Below are 21,069 nucleotides of genomic sequence, written 5' to 3'. Positions count from 1 at the left end.
GGCTCTATTCCTAATTTTAGCTGTCTGTGAGCTAGTGACACAAACTGCCATGATGCCTCCCATAAACCGCACACACATACAGAAGAGGGAATCCTGCTACTCTATATTTCCATAGCACACCCACAGTGGCAGCTTGGAGGACATAATAGAGCAGTACTGAGTAATGTAAGTTGTGAATCAATCACTGGGGTGAGATAGCATATTTGCTACTGCTTTAAGACTGCATTTACACCTTTTACCATGTGCAAAACCACTTGAAAAATAGGCTCCTGATCCAACATCAAAGGATAAAATACCAGTAAAAAGTAGGCACAGTAATCACCAGAGTGCCTTTTCCATCCTATCTGACATGTTTTGAGTGACTACTCGCTCTTAGTCACACTCTCTCCTGCCACTTATACTTCAGAAAGCTCAAGATGGCTTTTTTTTTTTTTTTTACTTCTCTAGAGTAAATGATTAAGGATTAATTAGTACGTTTAAGGGTGGTTAGGAAGGATACTGATACATTAAGAGATAGAATTTATTCTCTAATAAGATATTATAAAAAGTTTCTTGTATTCACTTAAGCAAGTCACTAACAGCCGAACTCCAGTTATGCAGTGACACAGTTGTGTTTGTCCTACATAACCCTACTGTACAATGCCCTATGAAATGACAACACTTTTTTTTAAATCAACAGAACCTCTGTGCAGGGGCTGAATGAACACCACACCATAAGCTTATTGACCTATTTAATGTTAAATGCAAAATTAACACCATTTCATTCTTTTTTTCACTCTGTGTGGAGTTAACTTCATAGCATATCTTTGTAGGGTTAAAGTGGTTAAACAGCTCCAAATCTATTGTTTCCTTGGAGGATATATTAATGTTTTGCCCTTTACATCATGAAAATATGCCAGTGGGGTTCATGTACTAAAGTTATCCCCAAAGGTTATTGAGTTTTGCGACCAAATTGTGTCGCATGCTTTGAGCATCAGAATTTGCGGCCAAAAAATCCAACCAATCTCCATTTTACTCATAAAACTCGGAAAAGGGGCGTGGCTGCCATAAAGTGGCATTTTCAAAAAATTCCAACATATTTACTAATGCTCCCACATAAAATATGGTGGATTTGAGCTCCGGAAAACCCGACAGCTCAGAGCAGTTGTAAAAAAGGAAAACGTAGGGAGAAGTGCAAAACATAAGGAAAAAAAATGGTAAATACCATGGACAAAATAGTCATTTGGGGAAAAAAAAAAACACACATAAAACTATACTTCACTCTTAGTAAATCAGGGTCAATATGTATAAGTTTTTTCCTCACAATAGGAGAGATTTATTAATACTTTAACGTTGACTATGAGTATGAGTATTGCTCAGGTTTCTTTTTCAGTACAGAATATTCTGACCAGCCGAGGCAAAGCACCGATCAGACACTTATCCCCTATTCTGTGGATAGGGAATACGTTTTATTGGCTGGATAACCCCCTTTAACAGGGTCTGGGATGAGGCCACTAACAGATGAAGGTTAGCATGCAAAAACGCTTGTTGGAGAGGCACCATCTAAGACCCTGCACTTTGTTATCCTAGGGTTTGTATCCATTACTGTTGCATTTGCTGCTTTCTGTCCATCCTTTTTGCACCAGGCACATTGTGTAGATATTGTCCACTTGCACTTTATTTACATGTTTTATGTCTGGTGTACTGTACTATCAGTAGTTGCTCTCTTCCCAGCTTTACTTTCTATTAGAATCTAGCGAAGGTACCCTGTGATGATGCGCTTTTTATGTTGTTTGTATTCCTGCTTTTTGTTTGTTTACATTTTTTTGCCTTAAAATTATTCATTACATTAATATTCTTTACAAGTGTCTCAAATTTTCTATTCTTTGGTTTGTATAGTCCTTTAGTACAGCATGTGCTGACCAGCTGAGGCGGGGCACTGCTGCTGAGCAGTCAGACCCCACTGCGATCAGACACTTATCCCCTTATGTATAGGCAATAAGTTTTATAAGCTCGAAAACCCCTTTAACAGGGTGCATGCCGAGTTGCTTAACCAGTTGTAGCCTCAAAAGGAGATTTATACACTTTCGACCACTTTTTACTTTTTCAATACACCTAAAATAAAGAAAGCAACACTGCAAATAGTAATTCAAAATGTCCGACCATTTGATATTTACAATGGCTATGTAATATAAATCTATCAGTCCCCAGACTAAAAAAAAAAAAACTCTTAAAATAAATTCCCTTCAATCTGTACCTATTTTCTTGCAAGGTGACACAGTTTTCTTGTGCCTGGTACCACAATGACAGATAGATCTCACCAAGAGCTATAGACACAAAATCGTACAAGTTACATCATTTTTTATACATGAAAAAGAATAAAATTAATTGGTAGAAAAGGTGGACACAGCCTCTCAATTAACGCTAGGACTGGCTCAAAGCGGGGAAAACTCTGATTTTGATATCACTCTGAAGCCACATGTCATATTTATCAAAGTATTTATCCTAAAAAACAATAGAATTACAGAATAATAATTGGGCTCCAATAGATCCATAAGATGCTACAATTGTGATGGTGCGCGGCCCATTGAGGAAATTAGCTGAGGATAAAATCAAAGACAGTACATCAAAGCAGGTTTCTCTCCTTAACGTGTGAGAAGATTTTAATTAAGTCATCTCCATTCTGTGAATTAGGTAAAGCTCTTCAGATAAATTTAAATGCCGTCACTCAGAGGTATGAATTTTATTAAAAAGATCTTTTACCTAAAATTTATACCATGCTGATATCATTTAACCCTTTCCCTGTTAAGACTGGATCTAATACCTCCTAGCAAGGAAGCACTTGTAGTAGCAATGACGTATTTGACAACACCCTTGGCTACCAATAAGCTCTGCCTCAGGCATTATCATGACTAAAGCCCAGACCTTTGTCTTGCTTTAAAACAAGACCAGGAGAGTCTAAGCTAGAGCAGCCTGAATTGAAAGCTACATAGACAATAATTACCGTATTTTTCGCCCTATAGGACGCACCGGCTAATAAGACGCACCCTATTTTAAAGGTGCAAAACCTAGAAAAAAAAAAAAGATTGTGAACCTAGAGTGAACTTCAACCTGCGGACCTCCAGATGTTGCAAAACTACAACTCCCAGCATGCCCGGACAGCCATTGGCTGTCCAGGCATGCTGGGAGTTGTAGTTTTGCAACATCTGGAGGTCCGCAGGTTGAAGACCACTGATAGGAGGTAATACTATTCGCGAATTCGAATATGGCCTATGCCGCTCAACACTACTCGTCACCGCTGCCCTGGATGTCGCTCCATCGCTCCGGACGTCTTCTTCCCCGGGATCCACGCTCTCAGTCGCCGTCATCACGTCGCTACGCACGGCGCTCCTATTGGATGACGGGACGGCGTGTGCGACGACGTGATGACGTGGAAGGAGAGCGCCGGCCAAGCAGGGGATCCCGGTGTGAGGTGGTTTTTTGCGCCCCCGTAGATCCATGCGTCGGCTCCTCCCCGAGCTCTACGAACATTTCAGAAGCTAGAACTGAGGAAGGGCAGAGCAAGGGGAGGGAGGAGGTTCACGCCCCCTCCCTCATCTCCCCTCCCTAAGCTCGGCTGGATGTAGATCTCTACGGCACGCCCCCTCCCTCATCTCCCCTCCCTGAGGACATAGATCTCCACGGCACGCCCCCTCCCTGAGCACATAGATCGCCACGGCAGGTCCCCTCCCTCATCTCCTCTCCCTGAGGACATAGATCGCCACGGCAGGTCCCCTCCCTCATCTCCCCTCCCTGAGGACATAGATCTCCACAGCAGGTCTCCTCCCTGAGCACATATATCGCCACGGCAGGTCCCCTCCCTCATCTCCCCGAGCTGAGGACGTAAATCTCCACGGCAGGTCCCCTCCCTCATCTCCCCGAGTTGAGGACGTAGAGCAGTGCTCCCAATGAGCTCTGTGTGTATAGGGGACATACTGTACGGGCTAAAGGGGGACATACTGTACAGGTTAAAGGGGGACATACTGTACGGGCTAAAGGGGGACATACTGTACGGGATAAAGGGGGACATACTGCACGGGCTAAAGGGGGACATACTGCACGGGCTAAAGGGGGACATACTGTACAGGCTAAAGGGGGACATACTGTACAGGCTAAAGGGGGACATACTGCACTGGCTAAAGGGGGACATACTGCACGGGCTAAAGGGGGACATACTGCACGGGCTAAAGGGGGACATACTGCACGGGCTAAAGGGGGACATACTGCACGGGCTAAAGGGGGACATACTGTACGGGCTAAAGGGGGACATTTAGCCTGTATAGTATGTCCCCTTTACACATAGAGCTCATTGGGAGCACTGCTCTATGTCCTCAGCTCGGGGAGATGAGGGAGGGGAGCTGCCATGGCGATCTATGTGCTCAGGGAGGGGGCGTGCCGTAGAGATCTGCGTTCAGCCGAGCTCAGGGAGGGGAGATGAGGGAGGGGGCGTGAACCTCCTCCCTCCCCTTGCTCTGCCCTCTGCCCCTTGCTCTGCGGACGCATGGATCTACGGGGGCGCAAAAAACCACCTCACACCGGCACGGAGCAGACACCGAGGAGGCAGGTAAGGTCCCTCCCGGTGTCCTGTAAGCTGTTCGGGACGCCACAATTTCACCGCGGCGGTCCCGAACAGTTCGACTGAGCAGCCGGGTTAGTGTCACTTTAGCTTCAGACGCGGCGGTCAGTTTTGATCGCCGCATCTGAAGGGTTAATGCAGGGCATCACCGCGATCGGTGATGTCCTGTATTAGCCGCGGGTCCCGGCCGTTGATGGCCGCCTGGACCGACCCGATAGGTGTGTATTCGCCGTATAAGACGCACAAACTTTTCCCCCCCAGTTTTGGGGAAGAAAAAGTGCGTCTTATACGGCGAAAAATACGGTAATCCTTTTCCTGATGGTCCCTGTTTGTCTATGGAAGAGGAAAGAGGAAATTGTGACAAAAGTTCCATATGAATAAAAAACAAACAAACAAACATTGCACTATAAAGTGAAATTTGGGAATGGCAGTGGTGAAAGGTTCAAGATGACTGCACTCACCTTTATCAGTTCATGTATAGGTATTGTACAACACTAATTGAAAGCTTTCTGAAAGCCAGACAGTGAAACGCAGCAAGATAAGTTCCCCTGTCCGATACTGGTCTGGCGAGTCCAATCACCCAGCGTCTAAACTGAAACTCCAGATGATTGTGAACTGTCCCAATCAAATGAATGGACATAAGTTCAGTTGTCAGTTTCCCTCGGGTGCACGCCAGAGGGAAACACTACCGGACAACTGATATATGTAAAGGAAGCTTAGCTGGTGGAAAGCTATTTCTCTGCAGTTCCATGTAGTATGTTACAAGCTGCACACTGCCTGTGACCGTCTGTCTGCTACTGCACAGTATGTAGGCCTCCCAAACTTGTACTTGTTCCAGACTAAGAGCTGTCCATTTAACAATATGTTTGACAATAGCTTTTGATGGATGTGACCTGACCACATGTACATCATATCACTTAGCTCACCACTAGAGATGAGCGAACTTACAGTAAATTCGAACTTCTCGGCTCGGCAGTTGATGACTTATCCTGCATAAATTAGTTCAGCTTTCAGGTGCTCCGGTGGGCTGGAAAAGGTGAATACAGTCCTAGGAAAGATTCTCCTAGGACTGTATCCACCTTTTCCAGCCCACGGGAGCACCTGAAAGCAGAACTAATTAATGCAGGATAAGTCATCAACTGCCGAGCCGAGAAGTTCGTGACGAATCGAATTTACTGTAAGTTTGCTCATCTCTACTCACCACCCACATTGACTGAAAATTACAAAGGTTTTGATAACTGCTGCATCTATTCATCTCGGACCGCAAGTAAAAGACGTTTCCCGCAGACTGGAACTAAATTTTGTATCAACTGGGTATTTTCTCATGAGATACTACTTAAAGAAAAGATGTGCACACAAAATATTGTTGTCTGCTGTCAAAAGACTGGCTGTTGAAATATTTGATTGTAACTACACTTACCGGTTTTATGCTCTGCGCTGCTGGGATGATGCAGTCATCACTGTCACTTTCTGTTTCATTTCCATCTGTTGTTTGTCGCCCATCTTGGTCTTCACAAAAGAAATTAGAGTAAACTAGCATTTATATTGCCATGTTTTTCATTAAATTGTATTCAAGTATACATCCATGTAATCTCTATTACAGGTAAAGTTTCCATTCCCTTTAGCCACATTCTTTAACCCCTTAAGGACACAGCCCATTCTGACCTTAAGGACGCAGCTGTTTTTTGCAAATCTGATCTATGTCACTTTAAGCATTAATAACTCTGGGATGCTTTAACTTATTAATTTGATTCCAAGACTTTTTTTTCGTGACATATTCTGCTTTATTCACAGAGCTTCAAAAAGAAAGTTAAGTGCTGGCACTGCTATCCCTCAATTTTAACTCCCTTGGATAGTCTCTGTATACAATCTAGCTAGCAATGCATCTTCGTGCGGTGGTGCTCATGTACTATAAAGATATTCAGATGTGTACCAATCCACTGGATAAAGAAGAAAGTACAGGCAACTCACCACGTTGTTGTAACTTCGTGTTTATTACTGGGACATGCAGGCAAAGCGGCTCCACGCCACACCAAGATGTCTAACACTAGTGCGTTTACCGATGACAGCAGTTTCCTTCCGTTCAGGAACTTCAATAGATCTATTCGACATCCCGGTGTGGCGTGGAGTCGCTTTGCTTGCATGTCCCAGTAATAAACAGGAAGTTACATCAACGTGGTGAGTTGCCTGTACTTTCTTCTTTATCCAGTGTATTCTATTTCATGTTAGTGGTAAATTTTCGGCGATACTTGCATCATTTCTTGGTGAAAAAGTCAAAAATGTCATGAAAAATTTGAACATTTAGCATTTCTTTTTACTTTGAAATTCTCTGCTTTTAAGGAAAATGGACATACCAAATAAATTATATATTGATTCACATATACAATGGGGGATATTCATCAAAACCTGTCCAGAGGAAAAGTTGCTCAGTTGCCCCTAGCAACCAATCAGATCGCTTCTTTCATTTTTCAGAGGCTTTTTCAAAAATGAAAGAAGCAATCTGATTGGTTGCTATGGGCAACTCAACAACTTTTCCTCTGGACAGGTTTTGATAAATGTCCCCCTATATGTCTACTTTATGTTGGCATCATAAAATTGCATTTTTTTAAACTTTTTGAAGACATTAAAAGGGCTTCAAAGTTCAGCAGCAATTTTCAAGTTTTTCATAAATATTTAAAAATCTGAATTTTTCAGCGACAGTTCAGTTTGAAGAGGATTTGAGAGACCTTTCTGTGAGAAATACCCCATAAATTACCCCATTATATGAAAAAAAACCACATGGCATACTATTTTGGAAACTACACCCTTCAAAGCGCGTAACAAGGGGTACAGTAAGCCTTAATACCGCACAGATGTTTGACGAACTTTCACTAAATTTGGACGTGAAAATGACAAATTTTAACTAAAATGATGGTGTAACCTCAAAGTTTTCATTTTTATAAGGGGTAATAGGAGAAAAAGACCCCCCTCCAAATTTGTAACACTATTTCTTCTGAGTATGGAAATAGCCCATATATGGATGTAAACTGCTCTACGGGCCCACTACAATGCTCAGAAGAGAAGGAGCGCCACAGAGAGAGAATTTGGATGAAACAGAAGTGCGTTTACAAAGCCCACCGTGGTGCCATAACAGTGTACCCCCCACATGTGACCCCATTTAGGAAACTACACCCCTAACGGAATGTAATAAGGGGTGCAGTGAGAATTTACACCCCACTGGCATTTGACAGATCGTTGGAGTGGGCTGTGCAAATGAAAATAAAATGTTTTCATTTTCACGGACCACTGTTCCAAAAATCTGCCAGACACCTGTGGGGTGTAAATGCTCACTGCACCCCTTGCTACATTCCGCGAGGGGTGTAGTTTCCAAAATGGGGTCACATGTGGGGGGAATCCACTGTTCTGGCTCCATGGGGGCTTTGTAAACGAACATGGCCTTCAATTCCAGACAAATTTTCTCTCCATGGCACTCCTTCTCTTCTGAGCATTGTAGTTCGCCCGTAGAGCACTGCACATACACATTTGGGGTATTTCCTTACTCAGAAGAAATGGGGTTACAAATTTTTTGGGGCTTTTTTTTATTTTATTTTTTTTACTATTACCCCTTGTGAAAATGAAAACTTTGGGGTAACACCAGCATTTTAGTGAAAAAAATTACATTTTTCATTTTCATGTCCAACTTTAACAAAAATTTGTCAAACACCTGTGGGGTGTTAAGGCTCACTGTACCCCTTGTTACGTTCTGTGAGGGGTGTAGTTTCCAATATGGGGTCATATGTGTTTTATTTTTATTTTTTGCGTTTATGTCAGAACCGCTGTAACTATCATCCATCCATGTGCAAATCACCAATTTAAGCCTCAAATGTACATGGTGCGCTCTCACTCCTGAGCCTTGCTGTGCGTCCGCAGAGCATTTTACGTCCACATATGGGGTATTTCTGTACTCAGGAGAGAATTAGTATGGGGCAACACCAGCATGTTAGTGTAAAAAATTAAAAAAATTTACAGTAACATACTGGTGTAGACCCCAATATTTAATTTTCATAAGGGGTAAAAGGAGAAAAAGCCCCACAAAATTTGTAACACAATTTCTGCCGAGTACGGAAATACCCCATATGTGGCCCTAAACTGTTGCCGTGAAATACAACAGGGCTCCGAGGTGAGAGAGCACCAAGAGCAATTGAGGCCTAAATTAGGGATTTGCATAGGGGCGGATACAGACGCAAGCATTACTCTTGCCTCAGCCACCACAAATACCCTACACCAGTGTTTCTCAAACAAGGTGCCTCCAGCTGCTCCAAAACTCCCAGCATGCCTGGACAGTCAATGGCCATCCGGCATTGCCGGGAGTTGTTGTTTTGCAACAGCTGGAGGCTCTGTTTTGGAAACGCATTTTTATTGGGGGGTAATTATGTAAGGGTGTATATGTAGTGTTTTACTATTTATTTTGTGTAATGTAGTGTAGTTAGTATTTTTAGAGTACATTCACACGGCAGGGGTTTACAGTGAGTTTCCCGCTGGGAGTTTGAGTTGCGGTGAAAAACTTGCCAAAGCTCAAACTTGCATTAGGAAACTCACTGTAAAGCCGCCCGTGTAAATGTCCCCTGTACATTCACATTGTGGGGGGTAGGGGGTGTTTACGGGCGCAAACCTCCAACTGTTGCAAAACTACAACTCTAAACATGAACTGTCAGACTCTGCATGCTGGGAGTTGTTTGTAGTTTTGCTATAGCTCGAGACACACTGGTGGGAAAACACTGAATTGGGTAACAGACTAACTCAGTGTTTACCCACCAGTGTGCCTCCAGCTGTTGCAAAACTACAACTCCCAGCATATACTGACAGCTGCTTGTTGCCGGGCATGCTGGTAGTTTTGCAAGATCTGGAGGGACACAGTTTAGAGACCGCTGCACAGTGATTTCTAAACTGTGGTCCTCCAGATCTTGCAAAACTACAAATCCCAGCGTGCCCAGAAAGCAAATGGCTGTCTGGGCATGCTGGGCATTGTAGTTTTGCAACAGCTGTAGGCACAGCTTTTTTTTATTTCTGTCCACAGTGCTCTCTGCTGACACCTCTGTCCATATCAGGAACTATCCAGAACAGGAGTAAACCCCCATAGCAAACCTATGCTGTTCCTGATAAAGACAGAGGTGTCAGCAGAGAGCACTGTGGACAGAAGAAAAAGAAATCAAAATACAAAAGAACTACAGCTAATAAGTACTGGAAGGATAAAGATTTCTTAATAGAAGTAATTTACAATTCTGTTTAACTATCTGGCACCAGTTGGTAAAAAAAAAAAAAAAGTTTTCCACCGAAGTACCCCTTTAAGACTTTAACAGGCACAAAATGGTACACCACTTAGATGTACGTATGTGGTATGCACTTATGAGAGAAGGACAATGCGCTTCAGTACGCTTAAAACAGTATTTGTCTACAACATCAGCAGATGTCTACTTTTGCCTGGCCTTTCACAGTATCTAGGCCCTTAAGACTAACAGGAACAAAATGGTACACCACTTAGATGTACGCAGAGGTTACACTTAATAGAGAACAATATGTTTTTAGTGCTCTGTTCACCCTAACTGGCTGGCTACTATTAGCTTTTCAGTTGCTGTACACACCAGTGCTGCAGCACAAAGTCGTTATGTACTACACCCAAAATTGCGCTCTCTCTCTCTCAATCTCACTCCCTTCCCTATCAGTGCTTCCAGGCTGGATTTGGGTTTGAGGTGAATTGCTACTGTAAAAAAAGCTTTTCTGTGCAACACATTGATCTCTATCCCTCTCTGCAATAGAAGGCTGATGTGACTGGGAGGTGAATCGCTGCTGTAAAAATGCTTTTCTGTGTAACACACACTGCTCTCTGTCCCTCTCTGCAATAGCACACTATGACTGGCTGTAAGATGGCTGCCGATTATATAGGGCTGTGACATCACAGGGGTGGCTGACTGCTGATAGGCTGCATGCGATTCATGGTCATCCTGCCTACCCTTGTTCCCGCCTTCCCAGGATTCCTTGCCCCATGTCCTCACATGTGGATCTGCCATTTTAGATGCCTGGCCCCTGGAGCCTGGACCGTACTAAATGGAGTTTAATGAAGCGATTTAATGAAATTCATAAAGAAGATGGATTTGTCAGATTTGATTCACTCATCCCTTGTGACAATACATACCCTCTGTCTCTAAGTCTTCAGGTACTTCATCTTCTGATAAGTCAAGGTTTTGCGCTTTATATTGTTGATCTGAAGGTGGAGATCTCAATTCCTTCTCATGCACTAATTCCTTTAATGCCTCTCTGATATACTCATCTTCAACAGAAGTATCATACTTTGGCTAAAACAAACAAAACACATAAGGGCATACATAACTTTTATGTTTTCTATTTTCCACCTCCACAATTTAAAATTTCACTTAAAGTATCTAGTGTTCCAATTAGACAAAAAAAAGTATTATAGATTAGAAACTTGAATTTATTATACTGAGTTCTTTCAGTTGTTCAATAGTGTCAGTCTTTGTGCACACTTCTTTATTTCCATACAGAGCATTAGGTGATTTACTTCCTCTCTTCTGATTGAATAACTCACCTAAACAAGAAAAACATGATGTCTGTGTATCAGTAGAGAGGATGTGCTACCTAAAAGTCCTGTGATTCCAGCAGCCTCTGCACTGTTTTCAAGTATGCAGTCTGCAATGTGAGATAGGGGAGAGGATGGGGAAGGAGCTAGTATGCTTATAGAAACAGCTCAATTACATCTGTAGTACAGTAGATTAGAGCTGCAATGATTAATCGATAAAATCAATTAAATTCGATAACGGGATTCGTTGTCAACAAATCCAGTTATCGAATAATCGCCCGAATCGTTGTCTGCGGCGGCAGTGAATAAATGAATGAAGCTGACATGTCCCGCATGTAGGCTTCATTCATTCACCGCTGCCGCCCTACTCCTAGCGCAATTAATCGATGATTAATCAATGAAATAATCAACAAATAATGCTTATTAAAATAATCGTTAGCTGAAGCCCTACAGTAGATTAAAGTAACCACTATGTGAATTAGAAAATGGTAGTCTGCAGCACAAATATCTAAGGACTGAAAGAAAAGGCTTTATAAGGGTAATATAAGTGAATCTGGGAGCAACATTTGTGGTGTATTTTATGGTGGTGTTAGTATATATAGGATAACTGAATTGGAGCTTACATTTTGGGGGGATTTTTGTCTTTCAGCATGGTCTGCATTTTGTTGCCAGCCAGTGATGAATGACCAGCAAGTGTTGGCTCAATGAACAGCTGTTTTTGAGAAATACATGCAATCTATGAAAATTCAGTAAGTATGCAAATATTTGCAGTTATGTGGCTTATAGCAGCAGGATTGATGGGTGAGCGAGAGTCAAACCAGGGCCCTTCCAAGAAATTCTACAGTATTAACATATCCCTGAAGGTTTATGACTGCTTTTTAATGTTTTATATCATTCAGCACATACGTTTGTTCCCAAATATATCTTCCAAATTTAGTTCAGTTTCCTGACAAACATTGTCAGGGGCATAGCTAGGAAGAGATGTTACCTGAGGAGCTGGGTGCTAGGCAGCCTCGGTTAGGATATTCAGATATTGATTATCTGAAGGTAAGCCTAGCTACTATGCTGCTTGTTGTACAAATGCCCATCATACATGCTAGCCACTGCTAAAGCTTGAGTGCACTTATATGAATTAACATACAATGGATTTGGAGACTTTTCAGACTCTTACTATTTTCACATTTTATGTTGCAGCCTTATGCTAAAATAAAGTAAAACATCTATTTTGCCTAATCATTCTGCACCCATTACCCCAAAATGAGAATGTGAAAATAGGATTTTAGAAATTATTAAAAATTGAAAATGAAAAAATGTATATTTAAAATGGACATAGGTATTCACAATACTTTCTATGACAGTTGAAACATCTTTAAGATGTTCCTACACCTTGCTCAGAGTCACTTGTGGTAAATTCTGTGGATTTGACATGATTTAGATAAACACAGCCCTGTTAATATAACATACGACAATGCATATTAAAGCAAAAACCAAGCCATGAGATGGAAAGAACTGCCTGTAGAGGTCTGGGATTGTGTGGAGGCACAGATCTGAAGAAGGGTACAAAAAATGTCTACTGCACTGAAAGTTCCAAAGAGCACAGTGGCCTTCATAATTCTTAAATGGGAGAAGATTGGAACAACAAACACTCTTGCTAGAGCTGGCCACCCCACCAAAGTAATCGGGGTGGTAGGGCCTTACTAAAAGAAGTGACCAATAGCCCAAAGACTACTCTGGCTGAGCTTTAAAGATCCTGTGAGCAGGTAGGAGAAACTTCCAGAAGGTCAACCATCATTGCAGCACCCTGGGCTTTATGGCCAGAAAAAAGTCCTTAGCAAAAGACACATGAACTCCTGTCTGGAGTTGGCAAGAAATTATATAAAGAAATGTATGTTTTATCAATGACTTTGAGAAATATGTGATATTCATTTTATGTGAGTGATATACTGTATGCGACTCTTTTTTGAAGTCTGTTGAAGTATCACATACCGTATTTTTCGCCGTATAAAACGCACTTTTTCTTCCCCAAAACTGGGGGGGTGGAAAGTTGGTGCGTCTTATATGGCGAATACACACCTATCGCGGTGGTCCCTGCAGCCAACAACGGCCGGGACCCGCGGCTAATACAGGACATCATCGATCGCGGTGATGCTCTGTATTAACCCTTCAGACGCGGCGATCAAAGCTGACCGCGTCTGAAGCGAAAGTGACACTAACCCGGCTGCACCAGGAGGAACCTTACCTGCCTCCTCTGTGTCTGCTCCGTGCCGGGATCCCCTGCATGGCCAGCGCTCTCCTTCGTCGTCATCACATTGTCGCGCACGCCGCCCGTCATCCAATATGAGCGGCGTGATGGCGGCGACGGAGAGTGAGGATACCGGGCAGCAGAGACGTTCCGGAGCGACGGGGACTCCCCGGGGACGCGGCGACAGCGATGAAGGGCGACATCCAGGGCAGCGGTGACGGGTCCAGAGTCGTGGGGACACGTGAGTATTACCTCCTATACCAGTGGTCTTCAACTTGAGGACCTCCAGATGTTGCAAAACTACAACTCCTGGCATGCCCGGACAGCCAACGGCTGTCCGGGCATGCTGGGAGTTGTAGTTTTGCAACATCTGGAGGTCCGCTGGTTGAAGATCACTGTGACCTATACTTTACATTGTATTCTAGATTTTCCTCATTTAAAATTGGGTACGTCTTAAATGCCGGAGCGTCCTATAGGGCGAAAAATACGGGTATGTATTTGTATTTTGTACATAAGTGCAAATTTGTACATTTTTGCATGAAATGAAATATTGTTCTTCTATGATTTCTAATATAATGTATTTATGTAGAATATTCTTGTGAATATAAAAAAAAATAATGTTTTAGGTTTTATTTTAGCACAAAGTTCAACATAGCAAGATGGAAAAAAAAAGTGAAAGGCTCTGAAAACTTTCTGAAGGCACTGCATGTGTATACCAGCTTTATTCCTCTGTAACAAATATAACAGAAGTCATGACATTTAATAGTCCTGCATTTCATTTTTGCTGTTATGTGTGAAAAACACAGTACAACAATATATAGCTCTTAGAACAGAAGTTTTTATTATTATTTTATTTTTTTACTTTTTATGCTATTAATAAAAAATCTGCTAGTTAGACACTTGAATAACACAGTGAGAACTGAAAGAAATAAAGAAATAGCTCCTATGAATTGGCAGTGAAAAGTAAATTGCCTCTGGAAGGTTCACCCACAGGTTGTCCCAGGATAAACTGACTAGTCATATTCTTGACAAGTGGAAAATAGAGTATGTATGAAGCCGAGCAGGATTACTATGGAATCATGGGTGTTTAAAAATTGCACTGAATAAAACTAATAGGTACATTTTTCTGTAAAGAATAATGGTTAAAAATGTTAAAGTTACAGATGTAGTTTATCAGTTTCAAGCTTATTTTACCAAAGCACCATTATGAAATATTTGTTTAGTAGGGCTCAAACATTTTCATGTAAAAAAAGAAATCACAGCCAATAGCCATTCTGCAAAGAAACTAATCAGAATGCTCAGAGGAGCCTTTACCTGCTTCTATAGTGAATGTACTTTAAGATTTGTCTAAGTGTAAATACTAGAAATGGGGACTGTAGATGTGATCACAACTTTGAACATGTGACAATTTATGTGACTGCTTACACATTGAGATGACCAAAATTGGTCCAGTTGAATATCTTTAAAGGCACCCTAACATGTACAACTAGGCATCACTGAAATCAATAGTGCTTGTAAAGAGGATTAGTGTGAGGGTGTAAGACATAGGAAGATGTCTGGGGAGCCCTGCTGGCTTGTTTTGTTTAGAATGTGTTAGATGCTAATAATCAGGGGTGAATCTAGCCTTTCTGATGCCCAAAGCAAACTAAAGAAAAGTGACCCCCCCAATAGACACATATTATATATATATGATCAATCCAATGGTAGAGCAGAAAAGGCTGCACTCACCGCTCTGTTTCTTCAGTTGTTTACTGTGAATTCATGATGGGGGTACACATAGCGGGTGCTTCCAAAGGCTAGAGGGACATATGTTTCGTGCCGATCAGCACATCGTCTGACTCCCGCTCCCCGGAGCCAGACGATGCGCTGATCGGCGCAAAACATATGTCACTCTAGCCTTTGGAAGCACCCGCTATGTGTACCCCCATCATGAATTCACAGTAAACAACTGAAGAAACAGAGCGGTGAGTGCAGCCTTTTCTGCTCTACCATTGGATTGATTGTATTTGCATTGCTGTAGATTTTGCACCACCGCTTTTGTGCTGTATACTGTACTAACATCACCACCGTTAAGAGACCACTGTTACAGGACACTTTGTATAATTACTAGTAGTGCCGACTTCTTCTCCATTTGTCATATATAATTATTTTCTTATTTTTTATTTATTTATTTATTTATATATACACACACAATAGCCGAGAACAGTAATCGGCTATAGTCAAAAGACAGCAAATGGAGTAGCGGTCATGCGTGTGTGATGTCACTTCATTCACTTAGGATCTTCAGTATTTATGATTTAGCGGTGTCTTAGAGGTTAAGCCTCCACTGATTTGGTAATTATCAAATATGCTGGCGATAGGTGATAACGTTGAAACTTGGGATTAGCAGGGGATGTACAGTATTTCGTTATTTAGTTGAACACTCTACAAATTCAATCCATTATTACAAGCTAGCAGGCTGCAATTGACATCACAGCCACCGGGTTGACATCCTGGGATGAGAGGGCGTGTCAATAGAAGAGAAAGGGTAAGGAAGGACACATTTGTTCTTTCCTGTATAGGTATATTTCTCTGGCGATGGTTTGTAGTAGATTGTGAGTGTAGAACCTTTATTGTGACCCAATTTAATCTAGCAATAATTTTATTGTATTGAAAGGGTACTCCGCTGTAAACATCTTATCCCCTATCCAAAGGATAGGGGATAAGGTGTTAGATCTCGGGGGTCCCACCGATGGGGGCTACTACACCCCTGACATTCAGGGCACGAACTCCACTCCGTGCCCGATGACTGGCGATGCCAGCCGCCACACCCCCCTCCTTTCACGCTATGTACTTGCTGTCACGCCCCCTCACATAGACATGAATGGAGGGGGCATGGGGTCGTGGGGTCATGAACACAGAAGCTGCAAGCTTACGTGTTCCGGATGCCTCCACTGCCGGCCCAGAGATCACGGCGTACCCAGCAGCGGGACCCCTGTGATCTAATATCTTATACCCTATCCTTTAAATAGGGGATAAGATGTTTACAGTAGAGTACCCCTTTAAGTGCTTAAGATGCTTAGACATCTATCAATGAAGGAAATACATTACACTTACCTCAGAAGAAATGTTTAAGACAGTTATTGGATTTTTATTCTTCCTTGTATTTTCTTCATCACCAGTTCGATTGACTGGATTCTGAAATTACACAAAAGTGATGCAATGAATTTAAGGATAAGACCGTAACTGGGTGATGCAATCATATTTATACAGCAATACAGACACACTAAAGCCAGAGTGTAATGTTACACAATTCATGGGAGATTACGAAAGTACAGCATTCTCAGTGGTTTCCGACCAGCCGGTACTTTCCCCATGTATAAATGTCAAGCCTCACACACTGGCAGCTTTTTGCACCCCTTTCTATGTAGATTTGCTGTCAGAAACATATTGTATATGCATACACTACAACATATTTTCACCTAATGACAAAAACATTTGTGATAGAAGTATGTCCCATACATTATGTAATAAAATTCACAAGTGTAATTGTGAATCATGAGGATAACAGAAAACATTCAAAAGTTTCATAGGCTGTAAAATATCTGTGGCTTTGATTTTTAAAGTGGTTGACCGGGGACATAAATAGTTATTTGGTGGTTTTCTAATGAAAGGGGGCTGGTTTAGCTTACACACTAAGTCTGAGAGCCACCCTCTTATAAGTACGAGAGAGAAGAATGGCCTCAGTCCATGTTGCTAGGGCTATAAGACTTGGGTCTGGAATTTAACAATGGTGTGGTACGGACAAAAAAAAGCACATTGGTGAGGTTTTATTAATTTACATTTGGAAAATAACCAAATAACTTTCTTTGCCCTTGGACAGCCCCTTTAAATTACTCTAATTTTACATCTTCTGACAGTGTGTGCAACATTCCCAATTTTCTTTTTTGCCAATATACTGTATAATTCTATTCATATTTGTGTTCAGGTTCTCTGCCTGGGTTTCCATCCCTTTTGATGGCAAGAATAGCAGAGACAGAACGCAGTGTATCCTTGCCATCAAAATGCAAGAAATGCAGATGTAATCCATTATACCGTATATACTCGAGTATAAGCAGAGTTTTTCAGCACGATTTTTCGAGCTGAAAACACCCGCCTCGGCTTATACTCGAGTGAACTCTCTGCCTGTGAATCCCTTCTCAGTGGTCTTCAACCTGCGGACCTACAGATGTTGCAAAACTACAACTCCCAGCATGCCCGGACAGCCATCGGCTGTCCGGGCATGCTGGGAGTTGTAGTTTTGAAACCTCTGGAGGTCCACAGGTTTAAGACCACTGCGGCCTTCGTCATCATCCAGACCCCCCCCCTTTTGTTTTCTACTCACCTCCCCTCGGTGGGAAGGAAGGGTGAGGAAGGACTAGTGACGTTGCCTTAACGACGACGCACAGGGACGCGTATGAACGTCCTTGTGCGTCATAGTCAAGGCAACGTCACTAGTCCGGGGCCAGGCCCAGAGCGCGGAGAAGAGGGCCCCACCTGATGAAAATGGACAGTTCGGAACGATTAACCCTTCCCACCGGACGGTCCCTGCAGCATAGATGGCCCGGACCAGCTCACCCTTCCTTCCCACCAAGGGGAGGCGAGTAGAAAACTAAAGGGGGGGGGGGGGGTCTGGATGATGACGAAGGCCGCAGTAGTCTTCAACCAGCAGACCTCCAGAGGTTTCAAAACTACAACTCCCAGCATGCCTGGACAGCCGATGGCTGTACGGGCATGCTGGGAGTTGTAGTTTTGCAACATCTGGAGGTCCGCAGGTTGAAGACCACTGATGAAGGGATTGACAGGCGGTGATGATGATGACAGGGGTCTGGATGATGACGGGGGTCTGGATGATGATGGGGGTCTGGATGACATGGGGGGATGATGTATTTCCCACACTAGGCTTATAGTCGAGTCAATAACTTTTCCTGGGTTTTTGGGGTGAAATTCGGGGCCTTGGCTTATGTTCGGGTTGGCTTATACTCGAGTATATACGGTAAGCCAATGCACACCAACATAGGCTTTCTACATGACTTAAACATGGGCAGTTATGTATACAAGGCACAGTCCATGCTTCTGGAATTCATGTTTGCTATATCGGCTGCGCATATATTTTGCCCTTGGTATTGCCGAGATAAGTATTCTTTGGTTTCCTGTATGAATTACATGCTTATTATGCTGTAAATTCTCCACCCATTTTCGTGAATTGTTATAGACAATAGATGAATGGATGTTCTGTTGTATATACTTGTTAGGACACTGGACAAATTAAAATGATGCACAAATAGAAGATCTTGGTATCAATAAAGGGTTTTTTCAGGCAAAAATGGATGATGGCTTCTTCTCCATTGCTGAATGCTGAGGTCCCGACACCCTGCACACCCCCAAGTGATCAGCTGATCAGGTAAGCTACAGTGCCTGGATGTACACAGTGTATAGAGCCAGAGGCCTCAGCTTTAAACACTATGTTGTGGCTATAACGTGTACATTTCAATTCATGAGGGTGACATGCTACCAGATTCCCAATCTTTGGTTCTGCAGTTTACCTACTTCCCTAGTCTAATTCTGTGTATGCTTTTTTATCTGGAAGAAATAAAAGTAAAAGGGTCACTGTACAAGACAGATTCTAAAGCAATTCTATGGTAAGCAATGAGAAAGGGAGAGAAGGGCTCTGCCAAGTGCTTATCCCGGCTCGTTCTAGGGATCAGTGGGGGATCTGAACACCCAGACCCCGAATTATACTTTTTTTTTTTTTAACATGTAAAATAGACGAATCACGTTTTAAAGTGAGAGTGACACTTTAAAGTTTAAGCTAGTTTTTTTCAGGGATACTATTTACAATTCTGACAAACACCCTTTTTTTTTTCTTTTTTCTCAGTAATACGGTTATGTATATGTGTATATATTGACATCACAAATGTGGGTTTTGAAGTCCACACCAGGTCCATGACAACGCAACACCAGTTAAAAATCAGAACAGTAAAGGTCATCAGAACCTGGGAAGTGTACAGAATTTGGCTTAAAGGGGTACTCCGCTGGAAAACATTTTTATTTTATTTTATTTTTTTTTAAATCAACTGGTGCCAGAAAGTTAAACAGATTTGCAAATGACTAAGGCCCGGTAGGGCGGAAACGCGTCAGAGAGGGGGAGGTGACAACCTCACCACATGGACTTGCACCTTGTTTAATTTTCTATGGATTTTAATAAGAAGAAATAAATGGACGTTTTACCAGTGCTGTGAATTTATAATTTCTATGCTGTTAAGTGGTGACGGAGGACTACTACACAAGCACGGAGGAGGTGAGCGCTACCCATTTACCCTTTTTTTGCATAAAGATTTGCAAATGACTTCTATTTAAAAATCTTAATTGTTTCAATACTTATCAGCCGCTGTATGCTCCAGAGGAAGTTCTTTTCTTTTTGAATTTCCTTTCTGTCTTACCACAGTGCTCTCTGCTGACACCTCTGCCCATTTCAGGAACTGTCCAGAGTAAGAGAAAATCCCCATAGCAAACCTCTCCTGCTCTGGACAGTTCTTGACATGGACAGAGGTATCAGCAGAGAGCACTGTGGTCAGACAGAAAGGAAATTCAAAAAGAAAATAACTTCCTCTGTAGTATACAGCAGCTGATAAGTACTGGAAGGATTATTATTTTTAAATAGAAGTAATTTACAAATCTGTTTAACTTTCTGGCACCAGTTGATTTAAAAGAAAATGTTTTCCAGTGGAGTACCCCTTTAAGCACATATCTGCATCGATCACGGTAATGTCATAGATATTCTTACCAGGGTTTCTATTTTGGCTTCAATGAAAGATACTTTCTTGTCTGTTGGAGATTTCCGTGTCCTTGGCTTTGGCTGTGGTGCCTGCAATATAGATAATAATAAAAATTTTATTATTTTAGGAAATCCAACAAATTATAAATCCATTAAAACTTTTAAATGACTAACACACAAATTAACCAACAACAAAAACTGTATAATATGTGGCCTCTTAATTAATAACTGAAAAAGGAAAAAAACAGCACTCCTCTGTGTGATACCTTACAGACAGGTATGTGCAGGTGGATTATCGCTTACCAGAGAGCATTGTGCAACCCAAAGCACAACTTTGGAATAGGTATTCAGGTGGGTCTGCAGCAGTCTTCCCATCCACAACAACAATCAGCAAATCAAGAAAGTCCTCCAAGGATTCCTCCAAAAAAAATCCTCCAAGGACTCAGGTAAGAACTAGAGATTTATTTCCCACAATGCAACGCGTTTCACAATCATTCGAGGAACATGCTTGAGGAAGCAATCGGATTGTGAAACGCGCTGCATAGTGGGAAATAAATCTCTAGTTTTTACCTGAGTCTATCAGCGTCTGATTATCCGTCTGTCCTTGGAGGAGTTTCTTGGTTTGCTGATTATAACTAATAAGGCCAAATCGTAAAACGCCAGGTGGCAATGGCTTAAGGCAGGGTCATCCAAGCAGTGTGAATGGTGGACACAATAAAAGCAAAGAGAATGCCTTAGTCAGTGACTACTACCGGGTGGGGTTGGGTGTTGGAGTGATAGGAGGCATGCTCCTGCTATAACTGCGTTCTAGGACACAATCATACGGATGGTAACTGTGCCATCATTATACTACTACATAGAAA

General features: G+C 42.2%; 1 protein-coding gene and 1 long non-coding RNA gene across 3 annotated transcripts in view; one reads left to right on the top strand and one right to left on the bottom strand.

Annotated features, from left to right (window-relative positions):
* The window catches only part of RPGRIP1L (RPGRIP1 like), a 165,136-nt gene that overhangs the window by 34,045 nt on the left and 110,022 nt on the right, over positions 1-21,069 (bottom strand). For both annotated transcript variants that reach the window (XM_056526324.1, XM_056526323.1), the window contains 4 exons: positions 20,216-20,296; positions 16,507-16,587; positions 10,767-10,926; positions 6,015-6,103 (listed from right to left, as the gene is read on the bottom strand). In XM_056526324.1, the coding sequence (XP_056382299.1) occupies positions 6,015-6,103; positions 10,767-10,926; positions 16,507-16,587; positions 20,216-20,296 (411 nt within the window). The remainder of the gene's footprint in view (positions 1-6,014; positions 6,104-10,766; positions 10,927-16,506; positions 16,588-20,215; positions 20,297-21,069) is intronic.
* LOC130276655 (uncharacterized) lies at positions 5,285-14,529 on the top strand. The gene is made up of 3 exons (XR_008845204.1): positions 5,285-5,398; positions 11,818-11,917; positions 14,037-14,529. It is a non-coding gene; the product is annotated as an uncharacterized LOC130276655 (long non-coding RNA).

The sequence above is a fragment of the Hyla sarda genome, chromosome 6, assembly GCF_029499605.1.
Source record: "Hyla sarda isolate aHylSar1 chromosome 6, aHylSar1.hap1, whole genome shotgun sequence".
NCBI classification, from domain to species: Eukaryota; Metazoa; Chordata; class Amphibia; order Anura; family Hylidae; genus Hyla; species Hyla sarda.
The sequence above is the reverse complement of the archived record's forward strand: the minus strand, read 5'-3'. Positions and strand labels throughout refer to the sequence as shown.